Source organism: Marmota monax, unplaced genomic scaffold (genome assembly GCF_021218885.2).
Source record: "Marmota monax isolate L192 unplaced genomic scaffold, Marmota_monax_Labrador192_F-V1.1 WCK01_AAM20220418_F8-fsc00007, whole genome shotgun sequence".
Taxonomy (NCBI): domain Eukaryota; kingdom Metazoa; phylum Chordata; class Mammalia; order Rodentia; family Sciuridae; genus Marmota; species Marmota monax.
This window is the reverse complement of record NW_026692781.1, coordinates 8,688,595-8,709,938: the sequence shown is the minus strand read 5'-3', so window position 1 is coordinate 8,709,938 and position 21,344 is coordinate 8,688,595. Positions and strand designations below refer to the sequence as shown.

At 34.8% G+C, this 21,344-nt stretch overlaps 1 protein-coding gene across 2 annotated transcripts in view; it reads left to right on the top strand.

Moving 5' to 3' along the window:
* Positions 1-10,548, top strand: part of Ola1 (Obg like ATPase 1) — a 147,112-nt gene extending 136,564 nt beyond the window's left edge. For both annotated transcript variants that reach the window (XM_046447564.2, XM_046447565.2), the window contains 4 exons: positions 3,649-3,789; positions 4,481-4,577; positions 6,613-6,735; positions 10,030-10,548. In XM_046447564.2, the coding sequence (XP_046303520.1) occupies positions 3,649-3,789; positions 4,481-4,577; positions 6,613-6,735; positions 10,030-10,131 (463 nt within the window). In that variant the 3' untranslated portion in view covers positions 10,132-10,548. The remainder of the gene's footprint in view (positions 1-3,648; positions 3,790-4,480; positions 4,578-6,612; positions 6,736-10,029) is intronic.
* The last annotated feature ends 10,796 nt before the right edge of the window (positions 10,549-21,344 follow it).

The following is a 21,344-nucleotide window of genomic DNA, read 5'->3' as shown; positions in this document are numbered from 1 at the left end:
GAAGGACAAAGAATTTATTAAACAAGTAAATATAGACCAAAAAGTGCAAATAGATTTGAAAGGAAAACAAATAAAATTTTCAGTGATAAAATTGGTATCTAGGGCTGGGAATGTAGCTTGTTGGCAGACTGCTTGCCTAGCACATGAGACCCTGAGTTGATCCCCAATGCCATAATTTTTTTTTTAATTGAAAAAAAAAAATAGTATGTAGGAAAAGAAATATAAACAATGTAAACTAACCCTAGGGAAATCAAATTTTGGGACCCAAAATTTCAAGACTGGCTAAGAAGGTTAGATTGTAAAACTAAAGGTAAATTTTGGACTTTTTTTTTTTAATTTAATGCTAAAGATCTTAAGAGTTCACATCCTGTCAAAGTATATCTCAGAGTATCATCATCTTTTTTAGTTTTTAAACTAGTTGTCCCTGCTTTGTCCTTTTGCTGCACTGCCAGGGAGAAAAATATAATAATGGCAGTTCTTCTCCATTTCTTACTCATAAGACTTTGAGGAAACCAAATGTAGTTTTGACCCTTATTGAGAAGGATGAATTCCCTTACAATATCTGTTCATATAAATTTGCAAAATGAGTACTACATAAGTATTTTATAAGTTTAACTCTTTGGGAGTATACTTTCTTTACTATTCCTTCTCTTCCTCTCCCTTCATATAATTTGAAATTTGTGTGAATATCATCATTATTATTTTGCTCACTAACAATTCAGTGGCTTTCTTTAGACATTTCCTAACATTTGTATGTGGAAATTATTATTCAGTTGCTTTGATGGAATATGCTTAGAATTGATTTTTCAGTGCTGGTAACTGAGCTCAACTTTAATTTTCTATATCCTTCATGTGCTAGTAGCATACATTTTTGAGATGACTAGCGATAGTTTGGGATTTGGTTTATACAAGAGAATAGACATTTTTCTGCAAAAGGTACTGGTTCTCATGGGGTTCAAACTTGTGATCTTGGCCTCATTATCACACTTTTGTAACCATCAGACCCAGTAGACATAGCATTTATATTTTCATCTATAATCTTGAAATTGAATCTCATTTTTCAATTACCCAAGGCTTATTTCAAATATGTAATTAAAAACCACTTTGGGACATTTCTCAATTTTGTTTGATAGTGAAAGTCACAAAAGTAAAGCGTACAGCCAAAGAACCTAACTCACTTTTCATCTTCCCTGTGTTTTCTGTGACAGTGAAAGTCACAGAAGTGAAGCTTGCAGGCAAAGAGCCCAACTCACTCTGCGAAGAGTGCTACGGTACCATTTTCTTTTAGTGAGGCGATAGCAGGTCTGATGTCAGTCACTTTAGAGACCTTTAGACCTCAGTGCTCATTTACTGCTAAAATGTACCCGCTCTGCTTCTGCATTATGAAGATCATCTGTCAACACTTTGAGATATTCTCCTTTGTTATTAAGCTTGTGATGCTCTACACTGTCAGGTTTTTTTGCCAATTATAGTTAAGGTACAATGGTGTATTCACCAGATCAAAGTCTTACATTGGCGGTAGAGGAATGATTTGTAAGTCTTTATTCATCTGAATTGTACAATAGAACACCTGAGGAATGCAAATAATCCCTCTGAGGTCTCTGCAGGAAAGGCTGTTAAAATGACAGGGTAGAACTATTGTTATTCTGAATTGATGTTTTAGCCAAAGTAATTATTTCTTATCTTGTTTTATAACAATTCTAGTTTTATTAGTTATGTTGACCGTATGTGTGAAACAAAACGTGTGTGACATTTTTATTTTATCTTTATACCTGGGCTTGTTTTATTTCACTTCATTGAATCAGTTTATGATCTGCTTTTTTAAATTAGGTATTTCATTCTAACTTATAATAAAAGTGTGTTACTAAACCATTGATAACATTTTAATATAGAGTTTTGTTTGAAAGTAGTCTCTAAAGTAACTTAGAATGCAGTGATGTCGTTTTAGACAGAAGTACCAATTTAAATTTTCCCTTTTTTTCTTTTATTCTTTCCTTCATAATTTTGGGTTAGAAAATATCTGGTTTGACTCTCATTTTTAAGGCTACATACTTTATTCCAAAGTAAGTCTTAGGGGTTGATCTATTTTTTTTAAGGTATGAACAAAAAGAAACAAGTTATGAAGATATTTTAAAAATCTAATAATATGTTAAATAGTTACTGTTGTATAACAAATATGTAAAAACTTTTATGAATTTTTTCATTTCTTTTCCTATTTTAAGTCCTGTCTAGTGGGCCATATTCTTAATTTTCTAATAACTATGATCCCCTGCCATTTTCTTTGATAGTTGAGTTTTGATAGATTTGTGCTTTAGATCTTGTTTTTCTTTTTCCCCTAAAGTGGCATTTACATTGGTCATTTAAAGGATTTATGCATAGTATTTTGCTGAAATAGCTATTAAAAGCTTGGTCTAAATATAGGCTGTGGGTAGAATTATGTAAGGCTATGGCATACATTAAAATTTTTAATATAAATGTCAACTGAATTTAGTCAGATATGTATGAAACACAGTTCCAGAAGCACAAGATTATACACTGTTATTATCTGAGAATGAAAATAATAGTATTTGTTTACTATTCATAGGGCATTTTTCTAAGTTCTTTGTAATATATGTAATATTATTATCTCCATTTCTACAAATGAGGAAACTGAGACTTTAAAAAAAGGCTCAGTAAAATCTGGCTCAGGAATAAAAAACTAGAAGTGAAACCTTTTGGTTATTATCCCATTTATTTCATTTATGTACTAATTACTGCTTTACCAAAATACTCCATACTTTGAAAGAGAAAAAAAACCTACTTAATGCCTTTTCAGGTAACAACTAGTATCAATTTCGTACTGATTTGGCTTTCCAAAACCTTAGTGATTAAAGGAATTTATTTCCTATGCAATTCTATTATTCTTGATTCTACAAAAGTCTGGTTCATAAGAACAGTTTGTACCTGATTGACTATATTAGTAAATCTGTATTTCTGTGCTTTTTATTTGTTTTGGTTTTGTTTTTTTGTAGTTAAAACAACAACAACAAAAAAAAAAAAAACAAACAGTAAGTTCAAAACCAGTGAGTTCTTTTAGTTCAACAATGAACTAAACCAGGGCTAGAGGGTATAGCTCAGTGGTAGAGCACTTGCCTGGCATGTACAGGGACCTGGGTTCAATCCCCAGTAAGGCAGTTGGGGGATGAACTAAACCAGGCATATAAATATCTCGATGGAACAAATTATTTGTAGATTCTTCAGAATTATCTGGCATTTTAGGTGTGATCCTTATACAAATCGAACTTTATATTTTCTCTTTTTAAAAATTGACTTTGTAAAGAAAACTAAGTATAACATTGAGGCTTTATTCAAGGATATGATGTTAAGGCTGAACAAATTTAGTGTAACTTTAAAAAGTTTAAAAATATTTGTAAAACAGCTCCTACAGATGATGTGCTAAAGTAAAACTATATTACAGTAAAATATCATGGCATACACCTGAAGCAATTGCTGCCTGTTAATGCCTTGACCTTGGAAAGCTATACACAAAAAGATGGCATCATAAAACCGTGCAATTCTTATGAATATGTATGTGCTACTTGATAATAATGAATGTGGTACAGTCATGCATGCACTACAAGATAATGTTGTGCCCTTTTTTGTCTACAGGTTGATAAAAATTAAAGAGTGGGTGGACAAGTATGACCCAGGTGCCTTGGTCATTCCTTTTAGTGGGGCCTTGGAACTCAAGTTGCAAGAATTGAGTGCTGAGGAGAGACAGAAGTATCTGGAAGCGAACATGACACAAAGGTTAATTAGCATTCATTTTCCCTACACTTTATTATCAACTATTTCCTTGCAGTAATTTAATTGCTTGCGCTGATAGAATAATAAATGACAGAGTAATTACCATTATAAAGAGGGAATCTTCTCCTTTCTTTACCATGAGACAGAGTGAAAAGATTTATTTTAAATTAAGTTTTTAACTGTCATCTGTCATCTCCGTACAGTGTTTTAATTATAACATAGGTATTAGTTATGTATATTTTTGAGGAGGGATGATCGCCAAAACTCTTTCGTCATGTTCGGTGGGGGAGGGGAAAAAGTGAATCAGTTGCCATATTTTTTTCTGAGTAACAGTAATATATTGTTAGACTATTGGATTTCAATCAAATAATTTTGCTTTCATGCCAAGCCCTAGAAAAAATTTAATATTAGATGAAAATAGTCATAGGTTGGGTTAAACTAATTTTTCTTTTTTTCTAATAGTAAATAATATAAAATGACATCTTGAAGCTAATACAATTAAAACCAATTTTACAAAGAACATTTTTAGAAATAGTCACTTGCTTTCTGACCTCTTCAAGTATGTTATGAAAGATGAATGGTCATTTGCTAATATCTTTAACATTATCTGCTTGAAATGAATAATTTTAGCTTCATTCTGATCTGTGGCACAGTCAACTTATGTGTTGAGTGAATTTGTTTCATTTTATTTCAGTGCTTTGCCAAAGATCATTAAGGCTGGGTTTGCAGCACTCCAGTTAGAATACTTTTTCACTGCAGGCCCAGATGAAGTGCGTGCATGGACCATCAGGGTAAGATTCATACTTATTCATCAGCTATATCCAGTTCCACACTATTGAATTCAGATTGATATCACTGACTTTGAAGTTTGTCATGGTGGCGGTTAGCTAGTCATTACAGATGAGGTTTTTGTCCAGGATAACTTTAATTATTTGTGAGCTGCTGAACAGTGAAAGTGGAGCGGCATTGATTGAGGCAGGTAACAATTGATTCTGCCTATTACATAGTCTGAATTTCTTCATCCTGTAGAATCTGTCTACCCTCCTCCTGTGGTCAGAGATAAGACGAACCAGTATTGTGCTTGCTTAATCTGTGTGACTGGGTTTGTCTGCAGTGAAATTGATGTTGCTTTTCATTTTGTATTCGCTAAGTTTGTTTGGGTTGCGGGTGGTTCTTTCCTCCTTTGCTTTGCTCGGATTACATTTTCAGCAATAAAAGCAATATGACATCATTATGCTCTTCATAGATATACAGTTGGGCTCAAAAAAGCTAAATTCAGTGAACAATAATTCGTGCCTTTTTTATTTGAATTCATGAAAGTGATATTTATTTTCAGTGTTATATGTTCAATCTTCTTTAAAAATGTGATATGTATTTTAAATATTGATGACTACAGAATATGAACAGAGAGGATGACTAATTTATTCCCAGAGGACAACAGAAACTGAACTGTAATGATTTGCTTTTAGATGTAAATATATTATAATATAGTAGTTACTATTGAAAAATATTATGAAATACATAAAGTTCCAAATAATGTGTTACAGAATATAAAAATAATGCGAGAACTTTTAGACTTAGTGTCTTTGTTATGCTTTTTAAAATATCTGCTACATAGTAAATTTTAGTGCTGATTTCTGTTTTCAGTTGACTACTATAATTTATTGTTACATTTATTTTGATTTAATATGCATAGAAATATGAAAGCAGTTCAACATAATGTTAAATACCTTGTGTGAATATGAGATTCACTTTTCTTTAATCTCCTTTCCCCTTTGGAGGGAAAAAAATGTTTGATTGACTTCTAACCAACATCCTTTTATGTAGACTTTAAAAATAGTGTCAAAGCAAATATGAGTTGGTAAACAAATTGCCAGTGTTTATTTTTATTATATATTTTAAAGATATATTTTAAAACTTCAACTTAAGTATGTTAATCAGGAAAAAGAGCATGCTCTGGGCTTAAAAATGTGAAAGCTGGTTTATCTTAAGACTGATTGTAAGTATCCATGATTTAATGTGCTAAGATATTTAGTCAGGTAAGCATCAGTGAGTACCCATATTAACCCAATACATCTTTTATTGTAAAAACTGTGCTTTATAGTGTCAGACTCCTTATCACTTTAACATGCTTTATTAAGCAGACTTTCGGTCACCATTATTTCTCAGATTTCTTTCTATGGTTGTGTGTGTCTGGAATGTATGCCCTTGTAATTTAACATATGGGGGTAATTATAAAACATTTCTCTTCCTATCTTAACTTGAATTTCCTTCATGTTGGTTAGAGGCAGGGTGTATTATCCAAAATGTTCAAAAGACTTATTAAAATTTCTTGAGAATTTTGAAATTATCTGCTGAATGTAGGTTACAGATTTGTTGGAAATGCCTTAAAAATGTCCCTTTGTATATTGATTTTTATATATGTTCTTTAGATCAGCTGAAATTTTGAGAGTGTTTTATCTTTTTTAATACCTTTGATAATTCAGCTTGAAAGTTACTTAAAAATCTTTATTTTTTTCCACTGTGAAGAATAGAAAATCGAAATGAAACCTACACCAAAACCAGACAACTGCATCTAAATCAATAAAACCATAGACGGCTGTTAGGAAAAACAAAGCTACACTTATTATTAATATCTCCTGATCTATCTGTGCTATATCTGCTGCACAGATAGTGTCCATTGTTGAAATGTACTAATTGTATACCTGACATCCTAACTGGTATTAAACTAAGTTTTAGTTGCGCCAATTGAAGATCAGAAAAAAGAAATTCTAACACTCAGTCATCTTTAATGCAATTAGTTTTCTCTGGTCTTTCGTTTCAAAGAAAGGGACGAAGGCTCCTCAAGCTGCAGGAAAGATTCACACAGATTTTGAAAAGGGATTCATTATGGCTGAAGTAATGAAATACGAAGATTTTAAAGAGGAAGGGTCTGAAAATGCAGTCAAGGTAAAGAACAATTTTTTAATTTTCATGTTTCACTATTTTTTCACTAATATGATGCTATCCATGATAAGCCTGATAAGAATGAATGATAGTTATCACTAAACAGTATAGTCTAAAATAAGCTTATCAGAATTTAATATTACTTACCAACTGATTCAGGAGTTTCAAATATTCACATGCTTTTAGATAATTTTTAAAGATTGTGAATTGTTGTCAGTAGTTGTGTAAGGTTTTTTTCCTTAACTAAAAATTAAAATGAACTATTTTAATTCATTGTAAATAATTTTAAAGAATTTTTTCACTGATAACCAGTGGAAAATTATAATATGAATATCTGAAATACAAGTCTCATGATTAATTCAAATCAAGAGATAGACACTTAGCTAAATAAAACCTGTTATTGCTAAAACTTTATGGTTTACTTTTTTGTTGTCATTTCAGGATATTTGAGAATTTGAGTTGCTTTCTCAACACTAGAGGGCAGGTCCAAAATTGTGCTTTATTCTAACTAATAAACATGATTCGATTTTCATGCACTAATAATGAAGCAGTGTTATAGATGAGTCATAAATGATTTTTTTAATATAAATTCTGTTGCAAAATTTTTATTTTTGCTTTTTGTTTTTCTTTTTTCTTATTAGATTTTACTTAGAGAAATCTAGTAATCTCCAGTGAATGGATAGGTCAGCTGATTAAACTTGAAATTCTAGGAAGGCTTCTTTATCTTTAATTTAATTTAATATTTAAAGACGACCATAGAAAATGTTATAGAATTTAAGGAGACCTGTCTTATGTTTACTGTTTCATAATTTGAAAGGCATACAAAAAAGTTTATTTCAAATTTGATTTATTCTCACTGGTATCATTGGAGCGATCATATTGGACAGCAGGACTTTAATAGAACTGCTGGAACCCCAGGAGGTGGGGGTGGATATCTTGATATAATTGGTTTACTGTTGAATGAGAGCCATTTTGCTTTTTAAAATGAGCAGAAGTAGTTCAAGTTTACAACTAAGCAAAGTCATTAATTTTCCAGTGGTGTCATGTATATTGATAGAGATAGGTATGCAAATATTGAGATTGAACTTTGTCAGGAATACTAATTAGACTTCAGGAGGAAAAATCTCAAATTATTTGTCAATGTGCTACATAATATTGGCATATGTATATTTTCATGGAGTAAAGGTTATTTTCTATTACTAGAATTCAGAGGTAAGATGCTTCTTTTTTAAATTCTTACATGATAAGTCTATCTTACCAATCTTGGTGAAGTCTGGGTTATAATAAACTTGAAAACAGCATGAATTGTGAATACTTTAACAATTCAGAGAAAAACATTTTCTGCTTATAAGAATATTTAACACCAACTGAGGCTTTATATTATAAATGGAAATGGTTGACCTCTGACTTTTCAACCTAGAATATTTTATGTGGTTTTAATGTCCAAAACTAACACTTAAATTTTTGAACTCTGAGTAAAATGAAGCATTTATAAATTACCTTATGTTCCCTTATTTAACAGCTGTTTACTTGCATATCATAAAGAGGTTTTAGGTTTGAGAGCAGAATTATATATATGCGTGTATATGTATTTCTAACACCAGTGCAGCATAACTAATTTAATGCCAGTGCTGTGAACTATATACTGAATAGCTCTGTGTGGGCTTTGTAGTCTACAGGGATATCACATTATTAGCAATCATATCTGCTTAGGCAAAGCTGGCTTCTACAGATGGCTGCTTTCAAGTGCAAATGAACTGGTTAGACGTGTCTTGTTTAATACATACTCAAGATTCACAAATGGGTATTGATTTTTTTTTTTTCAACCAGTGTTTCTGATAGCAGTGGAAATGGATTAAATGGTCTCTGGAGAATTTAAAGGAACACTGTCACTATTAATAGTAAACTTGAGTGGTAACAAAGTATATAAACTTACACTAATATGTCATGTCAGTATGTATTTGATTTAGATTGTCTATACAATTTTGTAACAGTAGGCTTTAGAGTCTAGAAATAAGGAGCATATGGTCTTCAGTACATCACATGTCTTTACAAAAATCATGTGAATATTTATTTATTTATGCCTTGTAGAATGGTAGGGTACATTCTCTTTTTTAAAATAAGCTTTTATTTTAATAGCATATTCTATTAGTAGGTGATTTTCTATATAGTCTAGATAATTGAAAAGATGTTCATGAGGGCTCTTCAGTTTGGTTTGTTGATTTTAACCTTGGAAGTATGATCTTTGTTAGTGTTTTTGCTACTTATTAGTATAATTTCACTTGACTTTTGAACATTCTTATTGATACCTTCAATGATAAGAACATATCTTATTGAACAAAGATTTCATATTCTTAATATAAAAGAAGGAAAACATTTTTGAGATTTTTTTTTTCCCAAAAGATCCTTGAGTTCTCATTGTTGAGTAGTCTGTGGCAGGATCACATGAGACCATATCAGTGGTGTGCAGTGTTAAGTGTGGGTACTAGAGAGCCTGTTGTGCTTAGGGTTAAATGTATATGCTGTGCCACAGGGTGAACTTGGTTTTCTGAAACTGCCACTTGTTTGTATTAGTTATGGCAGATTGTGTGTCTGGGTCTGCATACCAGCAGGTGGAATCAGTTGCTTTGCTGACTAATTTAGAAATGGAAAAAAAGTATCTGTCTTTGCGATTCCAACCTGTTAGAGTCTGCTTGTAAATAGAACCATTATTCAGTAACTTCTTCAATGATGAATTATAGTATGCATCACTATGAATAGTCATTATCAGGACTAAAAAAAATTACAAGGAAGTAGTTCAAAATCTGTGCAATACAATTAATTATACTTTCTCATATAGCAACTACCTTTTTGGCATCACCATTGTCACCAAAGAATTTCTTTAAGAAAGTAAAATGGCTTTAACTAGTTATATAGTCTTTTTTCTGCCTCATTTGATCTGTTTTGTTACAGCAACTTGCTGGATGTTTGCAGACACATCAGAAATGTACCATAAACAGCATGTAATGAAACTTAATGATATTGGTATAATTACATTTATGTACCAACAGTTTAGTGGAGAATACATTATGATTACGTATATATGGAAAATCTAGTTCTGCCCAAGTCAGAAATACTTTGCTTCTCTCCAAGTCTAGTCTTCAACTTGTATGCCTTCTATATTTATGTTTTTTACTTTCCTTTTTCTGTTTTTTAATTATTACATAAGTAGTATATCTTTGCATCTGCTCTTACCATTTGCTGTATGTATTTGGTTGTCAAATAATAATCCATTTCTCCTATATTTCCTGTTTGCAGGCTGCTGGAAAGTACAGACAACAAGGCAGAAATTATATTGTTGAAGATGGAGATATTATCTTCTTCAAATTTAATACACCACAGCAACCGAAAAAGAAATAAATTTTAGCTATTGCTCAGATAAACACAAATTCCAAAAGACATAGTTTTTTTTGTTTTTTTTTTTTTTAATTTCTGAAAACTAAAGAGATAAATAAAGTTGGGGGGATGGGAATCTTCTACAAACAAATTATTTTTATTTGTTTTAAAATTATAAAATACTGTGTACCTCCAATGAAATGCAAGTTACTAAATGTGAACAGCTTTCCTTTTCACGTGATTAAGACCCTACTCCAAATTGTAGAAGCTTTTCAGGAACCATATTACTCTCATGATACTTCATTAATCTCCATCATGTATGCCAAGCCTGACACATTTGACAGTGAGGACAATGTGGCTTGCTCCTTTTTGAATCTACAGATAATGCATGTTTTACAGTACTCCAGATGTCTACACTCAATAAAACATTTGACAAAACCAGCCTTGGTGTGTTTGGGGATGTCTGTATTGACTGACTGTGGTGTGCTAAATGCGATACGGCACCTGGTGGCTGCTGATTACAGAATTTTAAGGCGTGTGTATGACACAGTAACTGGCAGTGTGGGGCAGCTGCAATTGTATCTTAAAAGTGAGTCTTTCATGGGAATCAGAAGAATAGTATACCAGGGATTTGTCTCAAAAAAGTTAATTAATTTGTAGATGGACATTTATTGAAAGATGATAGGAATATTATTACAGAGTCTATAACAGTTGACTCTAACCAGAAGAAAAAAAAAATCTGTTTCAAAAATTAAGGAATTTTGTTTGTTATTATTGTTCTGATCATATTAAAGGGTGTCTTTGTTTTTAACGTTTTCTATGAAATTAAATTGTGAAAACTGGCCCAGTCATTTCTGGTGGGTTAGATTTTTGTTTCAATACAGCAATGTATACAAAAGTTTATACACTGGTTGTGAAACTGCTAAAAGATTAGACTTTTATCATTTTAAAATGTCATACTTGCTAATAAATACTATGGGCCAGTTAAAATTTTAGTATGTATAAATTCAGCACTTTTTAAATTGTAGCAGAAAGATTCAGAAAGAATAATAACAAATTAGTTATTTGGAGACTATTTGCCTTCTTCTCTGATGATGAAAGTCTTAGAATTCTTTCATCCCTGAGCTTTCCTTTTTTTAACACTCTTGTGAGACCTCTTTGTCCCCATCCACCACCTTTTTGTGCTCCTCTATAATCTTAGGGCCATTTACATGGAATATAGATTCATACCCAGGCCAGCTTTTTTGCTTCACTGTATTACTTTGTCACAGTAAGATACAGAAGTCTACATCACACAATGGACAAGAAAATAGGTGGTTTCTCAGGAAAAGCTGGCTATGCCTAAGAAAGGATATTTTTGAGTATCAAATAGTGATATCCTTTTCCTAACATAAAAATAAATAAATGGCTGGGCACAGTGGCACACACCTCTAATCCCAGTGGCTCGGAAGGCTGAGGCAGGAAGATCATAAATTCAAAACCAGTCTCAGCAACTTCACGAGGCATTTAGCAACTCAGCGAGACCCTATCTCTAAATTAAAAAGGGCTGAGGATGTGGCTCAGTGGTTAAGCACCCCTGGGGTCAATCCCCAGTACCAAAAACAAAAAAAGAATAAACGGCAACAAATAAGAAGAAAACTAAGCAAAGGATTAAAAAAAAAAAAAAAAGAACTAAGTAAAACATAAATGAAACCAAGTGTAGTAAGTGAAATCAGATATAAAGTGCTGTGGAAAATTCTTGTTATATTTCTGTATTGGAGAAATGGGTAGATTAGTGGATTATTATTAGGTTATTCAGCAGTATAAGAAAAAATAAAATACTTTTGAGTCTTCTCCACAGTAAATTGCATAGATTTTTTAAAAGATGTTTGAAACCTCACTAAGAAACCTTTAAGTTTGTGTAATTTTATTTATCCAATTTCTGATATGATAATTGCACATTGTAGAACAAAACCATTAAAGAGATAAAGGAGTTGGTTCTGAGGCAACTGCATTCATTAGGGGCTGAAATCAAATATTAAAAATATTTAATTTGGTTAGAAGTTCTGCAACATTCTATATATGTGTGTACAAAATTGCATTTTCTACAAATGTTCAGAATTAACCATTCAAGAACTGCTTCCTATATATAAGGTGTCTCCCTTTTTTAAAAATATTTTTTAGTTGTAGATGGACACAATGCTTTATTTTGCTTATTTATTTTATGTGGTTCTGGGGGTCAAACCCAGGGCCTCACACATATTAGGCAAATGCAATATCACTGAGCTATAATCCCAGCCCCATAAGGTGTCTCCTTTAAGATTAGTGGTATGGGCTGGGGTTGTGGCTCAGTGGTAGAGCACTTGCCTGGCACAAGTGAGGCACTGAGTTCAATCCTCAGCACAACATAAAAATAAAGTTATGATGTCCATTTATAACTAAATATTTGAAAAAAGATTAGTGATAGTTCATATTTTTTAGGATTATAAATAAATATTTTTGCACATAAGTAGCTCCATCTTAATCATTTCTTGTTTTGTGCACAAAGCTTGAAAAATGTTTGTGACCTCCATTAAGTTGAGTTTTCTCACACTGCCTTCATATTTTGGATTTTGGGCATGGCTCAGGTCAGAACCAGGTCTCTTGGAGAAGCACAAATACTTCACATCACTTAGTTCCGAGTGAAGCTTCTGTTCCCTATTCACCAGCGCCATGATAGAGTAGGTCTTCTTACTCATGATTAATCAACTTCCTATATTAGAATTCCACACTGATTCTCACCTCTGATTGTCTGATACTTCCAAAGCTGCTTGGTCACAACTCTCCCTTTTCTCATTCAAAGTCAGAGACAGAAAATCTCTTTTCCAGCCTCATGTTTTTCTGATTAATCTACTTAAATTCTCTTAATACTCTCTTTGTTTTGCCAGACTTCAGAAAAGTTAGTTATTGCCAGGCACCATGGCACACACATACCTTTAATCTCAGCTATCTGAGAAGCTGAGTCAGGAGAATCTTAAGTTTGAGGACAGCCTCAGCAACTTATTTAAAACTTATTCTGTTTCAAAACAAAAAATTAAAAGGGCTAGAGTGAGGGAATAGCTCAATGGAAGGCGCATGTCCTTGGGTTCAATCCCCAGTACTTCAAAAAAAAAAGCAAAGCCAGGTTTCTGGGTAAACATCTGTAATTCTAGTGACTCAGGAGGCTGAGGCAAGAGGATCACATATTTGAGGCCATCCTGGGCAACTTAGTGAGATGGTCTCCAAAAGGGAGGTGGGGCTAGAAATGGCGAGCACCTCTGTGCTCACAATCCCCAGTAAAAAGAAAATAAATGTTGGATTTTTTCCTTAAATAGGAAAAAAGTTGATCACAATGTGTTTAAGTGTGTAGAGATACAGTATAATTGTAGAATAAAAGAGGTTTGACTGTTGAGTGATATTTTTTTCCTCATAATTGCTTTAGGCACCATATAAAAATTGACAGTTCTTGAATAACCTTCATAGTCTTCGAATATACTGAGATACTTATAAATTAGTACTGCAGTGAAAAGTTCCATGTTATAATTAGGAAATATTTTTTTTAAAAGGCCAGGGGACCCACTGGACCACCTAGGCAGCACTGCACAGTTCTCAAACACATCTGGGCTGGGTGGAGTGGCTCACGCCAATAATCCCAAGTACACTGGAGGCTGAGGTAGAAAGATGGCAAGTTCAAGGACATCCTGGGCAACTGAGCAAGACCCTGTCTCAAAAACTTGTAAAAGTTTGGGGATGTAACTCTGGTAGAGTATAGAGTGTTTGCCTCATGTGTGTGAAGTCCTGAGTTCAATTCTCAGCACCACAAAACACATCTGTTAGGATTTATTTCTCAAAGTTTAATTTGTAAACTAGAATGCTACGTTATTTATTTAGCAGATGATAGTGGTGAAGGCCGGTCCACACAGGAGTCAGGAAGCCAGGTTTGAAACCTGACTTACTGTGTGGTCTTGGTTATGCAAGTGACTTAACCACTCTGAGTCTGTGTAGGACCTTTTTCCTTCATAGAGTTTTTGTGAGGATTAAGTTTACATATTAAAAAGCTAAAATTGCTTAGCACTTATTAAGTGCTTAGTAAATATTAGCAATTGTAACTTTCTTCTGGTATCTACCGACTCGAGACAATTACAGAAGAGAAAATTGCTTGGAAAGTATAAAATTAGAAATGTAAATGGATGGGGCTGGAGGGAGATAGAGCTCAGTTGGTAAGAGTGCTTGCCTCACATGCACAAGGCCCTAGGTTCAATCCCCAACACCAAACATGGGGAAAAAAAAGGAAGAAAGAAAGAAAAAGAAAAATGTAGTGGGGTATCCCCAACTGAGGATATTTTTCAAGTAGATCAATATCAATTTATTAGTCTTGCTTCTATAAGGTCACAGTGAAAGATGGGCAGAAATAATTTTGAGATTTGTTGTTTTTTTTAGGGGAGGATGTTTGGGTTTTTTTTGTTTTGTTTGTATTGGGGGTTGAACCCTGGGGTGCTTTAGCACCAAGCTACATCCTTTCCCCTTTATTTTTTAATTTGTTTTTATGTGGTGCTAGGATCAAACCCAGTATCTCACCATTTATAAGACAAGTGCTCTACCATTGAGCTACAACTCCAGCCCCTATTTTTTAATTTTGAAACAGGGTTGTGCCAAACTGCTGAGGCTGGCCTTAGAATTATGGATCCTCCCACTTCAGCCTCTTGAATTATTGAGATTACAGGCATGTGCTGCCACACTCAGCTTGAGTATTTCTTATAAGAACAGAGATAATTCTTTGCTTTATCAGCATCCCAGACTTCCAGCTCTAGGGTGAGCTACAAATTTGTTAATAAAACATGAAAAGAACTTGGTCACATAAATCAATATTCTCTGATCCAGCATTTTCTTTCACTGAGTTTATGCTTCCCAAACCAAAGAATAGCTTGATTTTATGCCATTTCTCTCGAGCATGTCTGTATTCATGTTATGGATGACAGAGTGGCTTTCCCACTTTAACAATTAACTAAGGACGGGGATGTGTATGTGGCCTGTATTTGAAGGCCCACCGTTCTATTTACGAAAGTCAATGCAGTCTGTTGCCATAGAATGTGAGAAAATGGATAAATAGTGACATATCTTATTCTTTAACTCTGTCTCTCCTCTGGTCCTCATGTAAATTGTCCTTTTGGGGGGGACCCCATTTTAGTTGCCTTAAAGTATCAGGAATGGGTTACATCTTCATTTAATTACTTTACATTCATACTTCCTTAGTCCTCTTGATATGATTTTATAAAAGCACTACTCTCAGGATCATAGCTATAAACTCCTATTTGAAGGAGTTAATTTGCAACTTAGATGTGTGCTCCCCTTCTGTGCCGTTCCTTTCAGAGAACTCACCATTAGGATTGGGGGTATAGCTCAGTAGGTAGAGTGCTTCCCTCACATGCGTAAGGCCCTGGGTTTAATCCCCAGCACCACACACACACAAAAAAACTCACCATTACTAATTCATACCAAGACAACACCCTAGGGGAAAATGGGGCAACAAGATGGCAGGAACCTACAGCTTTGAGGAGAATATAGATATTCATTAAGCTAGTACAAGAAGGAAAAAGAAACTAGAGTGTTCTGTTCTGAGCTAACAGCTTAGCTTTTATCCTAACAAATATAGACATTTTCTGTACTTGTTTCCATTATACCTTATTTGGAGTTTATAGCTCCTGTTCTGTGTTGTGAACAGTTATACAGAGTGAAGAGTGGGGTTTTTTTTAAATATTTATTTATGTTTTAGTTGTAATTGCCACAATACATTTATTTATATGTGATGCTGAGGATCGAACCCAGGGCTTTGCACATGCTAGGTGAATGCTCTACCACTGAGCCACAACCCTAGCCCCATGAAGAATGTTTTGATCAGATCTGGGTTCCACTTAGATTTCACCTGGTACAAGACACTCTTCTGGCCTTAGAGTCTCTGTATGAAGATAATGCTAATGTATTAACATGTAGATTAAATGGCCTTGTAGGAGCCAGGCATAGTGGTACACACCTGTGATCCTAGTTATTTAGGAGACTGAGGCAGGAGGATTGCAAGTTCAGGCCAACCTCAGCAACGTAGTGAGACTGTCTCAAAATAAGAAAATAAAAAGGTCTTGTTATGTAGCTCAGCGATAAAGCACCCCTGGGGAGTACCAAAAAAAAAAAAAAAGTCCTACTATGAAAGGACTGAGGAGAGTTCCAGATATATAGCCACTCAACAAATGTCAATTCCTGTATAGTTTATCATCACCTAAAAGTAAACACCATGAACAGGCTCAATCCTTATGTACTATACATAAGAAAATTATGGGGCATATTCTTTGATTATTTAAATACTTGTCCTGCAAAAGCATTGTTAATGTTTTAATGTTGCTGAAGAATATTCTGAAAGATTTTTAGATTGAGTGTTGGCATTTTGCTAATAACATGCCAGGACTTCTTGTAAATAACTGAATTTCCGGACTAAAAATGTCATTTGAGAATATCTTGCTTAACTTACATATTTCTATGAATCAGAAGTGACTGACTGATGGGGCTGGGGTTATATAGCTCATCGGTAGAGTGCTTGCCTAGCACATGTGAGGCCCTGGGTTCGATCCTCAGCACCACATACAAATGAATAAATAGAATAAAGATATTAAAAAAAAAAAGAAGTGACTGAGCAACAGGAAGATTAGGTGGTTTACCTGAGACCACACAACTAGAATAAGCAACACTAACCAAAATGACAAGTTTTGACATAATAAACCATTTTAAAATGTTTAAGTTATTTGAAAATTGGAATTTTCTCACAGAAAATTGTGGTTACATTTTCAAAGTATAATTATTTCAATGTAATTAACTGCAGTACTGTAGGTGCTCTAGGACGGCCTAGAAAAGAAACAATAAAGAAAGGCTTGGGCCATGCATATTGGCACATGCCTGTAATCCAATGACTCAGGAGGCTGAGGCAGGAGGATCATGAGCTCAAGGCCAGCCTCAGCAATTTAGCAAAACCCAATCTCAAAATTAAAAAAAAAAAAAAGAAGAAGAAGAAAGGGTTGGGGATATAGTTCAGAGGTAGAACACTCCTGAGTTTAACCCCTGGTATCTTAAAAAAAAAAAAAAAAAAGGCTTGGGAGCCCATACTTCTCAGTTGACAATTGAGACCATCTGAGATCTAGCCAAAGCCTAAAACCTACTTCTCCAAGTCTCTCTCCCATTATTCCTTGTCTTATATGGACATAGAAATTACATTCCTTGCTGCTGGGGTTGTGGCTCAGCAGTAGAGCGCTTGCCTAGCACTGGTGAGTGCTTGCTTCAGCACCACATAAGAAACAACAACAACTAAAATAAAGGTTAAATTCTAGAAAAAAAAAAAAGAAAAAGAAAGAAAGAAAGAAAAAGAAATTAACTTCCTTAACCAAAATTGCACAGCTCATTATTTTGTGTCAAAAAAAAAAAAGTCTGTAATTTAAAAACCAGCACAGAATAGCATTTGCATTGAATGACCCATATTAGCCTTAATGAATGTAAACAAACTTAGGAGATTAAAATTTAAAAATCCCATCTTCTTTGATCAAAGAAATGTGAAAGTTTTCAACAACCATTCTTTTCCCATTAATTCCAACCTTTACTCATGAGCAATTCTTTAAAAAAAAAAACAAATAAGTAAAAATGAGAAAATACCTAAACAGAGGCTTGTGATTCTGTTTCTTCATGTTACACTTTTTTAAAACTGTTGGTACCATAAGAATCAAAAAGAAGTATTCATCCCAAAGAATTGTGGAAATTTGTAGGGGGAAAAAAACTTGTAAACCATTCTACTTGAAATGTGCTGTCCCTGGCCAGGAGTCCCAATGACTGGCAGACTAAAGTAGGAGAATCACAGGAGTCCAGGAGTTCTAGGCAACAAAGCAAGACACAGTCCCCAAAAGAAAAAAGAAAGTGCTATCTCTCAGCCTTGCTAAGATATAGGAAATGTTAAATATTTTTATCTGGAGAGCAGTTATTCAGATGTATACATATGTAAACATTTCATCAAACTGTACAATCAAGATTTGTGTATTTTATATAAATGATACCTCAATTTAAAAAAAAGAAAGGGAAAAACTGCATCCAGATGTTAAATGGTTGGTCGGTAGAGCCCCTATCTGCACAACATTACTTAAACGTTAAGTCTTCACATAGTGCTTATGTACATTAAAATTTTAAAGATGTTTGTTAAGTTGGAGATAATATCAATATATAAATTCATAAAAATTTGTTAATGCTTAGGATGGCCACATTTCACAACTGAACAGGATATATTACTGCAGAAGCTATGAGAAAAGACTGGTTCCCACAGATGAAAAGGTAATTTTCTATGATCCAAAGAATTGAAATCTGTATCAGCTGTAATAAGATTCAATTGTAACAGCAAAAACAATTGGAAACAATTTAAATATCCATCAATATAAGAAAATGGTGAAATGAATTATAATGCATCCATATAAAAGAATACTATCAGCCATTAAAAATAATAAAGCACATCTATATGAGCTGGAATAGGAAGATTTCTTATTCATATTGCTTTGTGAAAAACGAAGTTGCAGAACAATATGTAGAATATGGTCCCAGAGGTGACCTTGGTAACTGTTTGGTATGTATCCTTCTGAATAGTTACGAAAGTGTTTACACACATGTGTACGTCTACGTTCATTTTTCACAAAAATGAGATCATCCTATACATATTGTTTCAAAAATTTTTTCACTTAAAGTACTGAATTGAAGATTTGAAGGCAATGTAAAGCCATCTAGAATTCCATTATGCTGGAGAACTGACCTTTATTTATGTAAGCCAGGACTGGAGGAGTGGGGGTGCGACCATCAGAGTAAATATGGGCAGAGCAGCCCAAGCACAAGGATGGAAAGTGCAGAGGCTGTGAGGCAAGGTTTTGGAGGCCGGGTTGCTGAAGTGGAAGGAGCAAAGGTGGTCGGTTCTGGGTTATACAGGGCTGCAATTCGATTCTACTTCCATTAAAAGGTTTTAAACCAGAGTCATACATTCTAATGTAAATTTTGAAAGGTCACCTGGTCTCCTCATCTTGTCCAGTCATCCTAGTCATGAGACCAACCAGTAAGAGCCACCAGTGAGAAGAAGCAATGTGCTAAATGGAGTACAGAGAAGTGGAGAGGCCCCAGGAGCAGGAAGGGGATAACAGAAGCACTGTAGCCGACACAGCACCCTGACCAGCACAGAACTGCCGAAGAAATACAATGGGGTCAGGTGTGCAGCTTAGATGTTTCTAAAAGCCACATTTTTAAAAAGAAAGAAAATTCCTCTTAATAATGTATTTTATTTAACCCAACATACCCCAAATATTACCTTTTTTTTTCTCTTTTTTTATACTGGGGATTGAACCCAGGGACACTTCACCACGGAGCCACGACCCCAGCCAAATTTTACCCTTTTAATGTGTGATCAACCTGAAAATAATTCATGTTTTAGATTTCTTTTTTTTTTTTCTGTCACACAAATTGATCATCCTAATCTAAAAGCCAGAAATCTGAAATGCTCTGAAATCCAAAGCTTTTTGAGCACCAAAGTGAAAGTCATTTGGATTTTGAAACGTTACAATTTCAGATTTTTGGATTAGGGATGCTAAACCAGTGAAGTCTACACAAATATTCCTAAATCTGGAAAAAAAAAAAACCTCTAAAATCTGAAACATTTCTGGTTCCAGGCTTTTCAGATAAGGAATACTGAACCTGCACTAAGTTTTTGAAATCTGGAGTTATTTTATACTCATAGTGATATGGCTCCCCAGCTGCACAGCGGGCCTACTGGTCCCTGCCGACAAGCGACAGTGGAGCAGTGGAGCAGCAGAGTGGTGGCCAAGGTAGGTGGGAGCGCAGGTGGTAGGCAGCACCCCCAGTAGCATGGAGCCAACCACACAGGTGTCGTGGGGTGGGGGGCCCAAGGTGCAGTGAGTTAGCACAGAGGAGAGCCAAGGCATGCAGACTGGTCATCCTTCCACTGCCAGGCCCCGGGCATGGTGTGGACACTTACTGCAAAAGCCATTCTGTGACAGTGCTGCAGCCCAGAACCTGCAAGCATAGACTATCACACCTTGACTTCAAACTTCTGCTTCCTGACCTGCGGTGAGATAATGGAAATGGGGCTGACCTGAATGGCAGTCAGGACTTGAGAGTTGACCAATAACATCAGTACATTTCCAAAACCTAATCAGCATAAATTTGGACCGATAGCTATAGAAGTCCTAATTAGCACATATCTGGACCCAAGCAATATATAAACCCCTACACTGGCAGGCTCTGGGGGAGAAAACCTGCTGTGGGATCTACTCTTGTGCTTCTACTCTTGTGCTATGTGTTCTCTTTCTTTTTTTAATTTTTTATATTTATTTTTTAGTTGTAGTTGAACTCAATATCTTTATTTATTTTTATGTGCTGCTGAGGATCGAACCCAGGGCCTCACCCGTGCTAGGTGAGTGCTCTACCGCTGAGCCACAACCTCAGCCCCTATGTGTTCTCTTTCTATTCTTTAATAAATCCTACTTTTACTCTCACTCATCATGACCTGTGGATTTCATTCTTAAAATTCAGAAAATAAGAACCCAAAAAGTTGATGGTGAGCTGCTGGGGTCTCCTGCAACACTGGGGGGCATGGCCCACCATTAAGAGCTGTGACACTTCTCAGCTGCAGGGGCATGCAGCTTGCGCAGACCCCACCTGCCAGCAGAAGCAGACAAACTCCCCAGCAGAAGCAAAGAGCCAGGTTTCATCTCAAAACTCCGGTTTCAATAGCACATCTCAGTTCAGATCAGCCCTGTTTCCAGGGCTCGACAACCTTATGTGGCTTATGGCTACGAGCCCTGTCAGGGCTCCACCTTTCCTCCCAGGATTTACCTCAATTCTTATCCCCATCTCATTTTTTTTTAAGAGAGAGTAGAGAGAGAGAGAGAGAGAGAGAATTTTTTTAATATTTATTTTTTAGCTTTTCGGCAGACACAACATCTTTGTTTGTATGCGCATGCCAGACGAGCGCTACCGCTTGAGCCACATCCGCTTGAGCCACATCCTCAGCCCTCCCCATCTCATTTTAACACCTTATTATAAAACATTTTGCTCAGACTGGTTGTGTTTCCATTTAAGATTAAATGTAAGAAGTGTGAACAATCTTCATTTCTGTTTTTGTTTTTTAAGAGGCGAGCTGCTTATTGTGGAGAGGAGGGCAA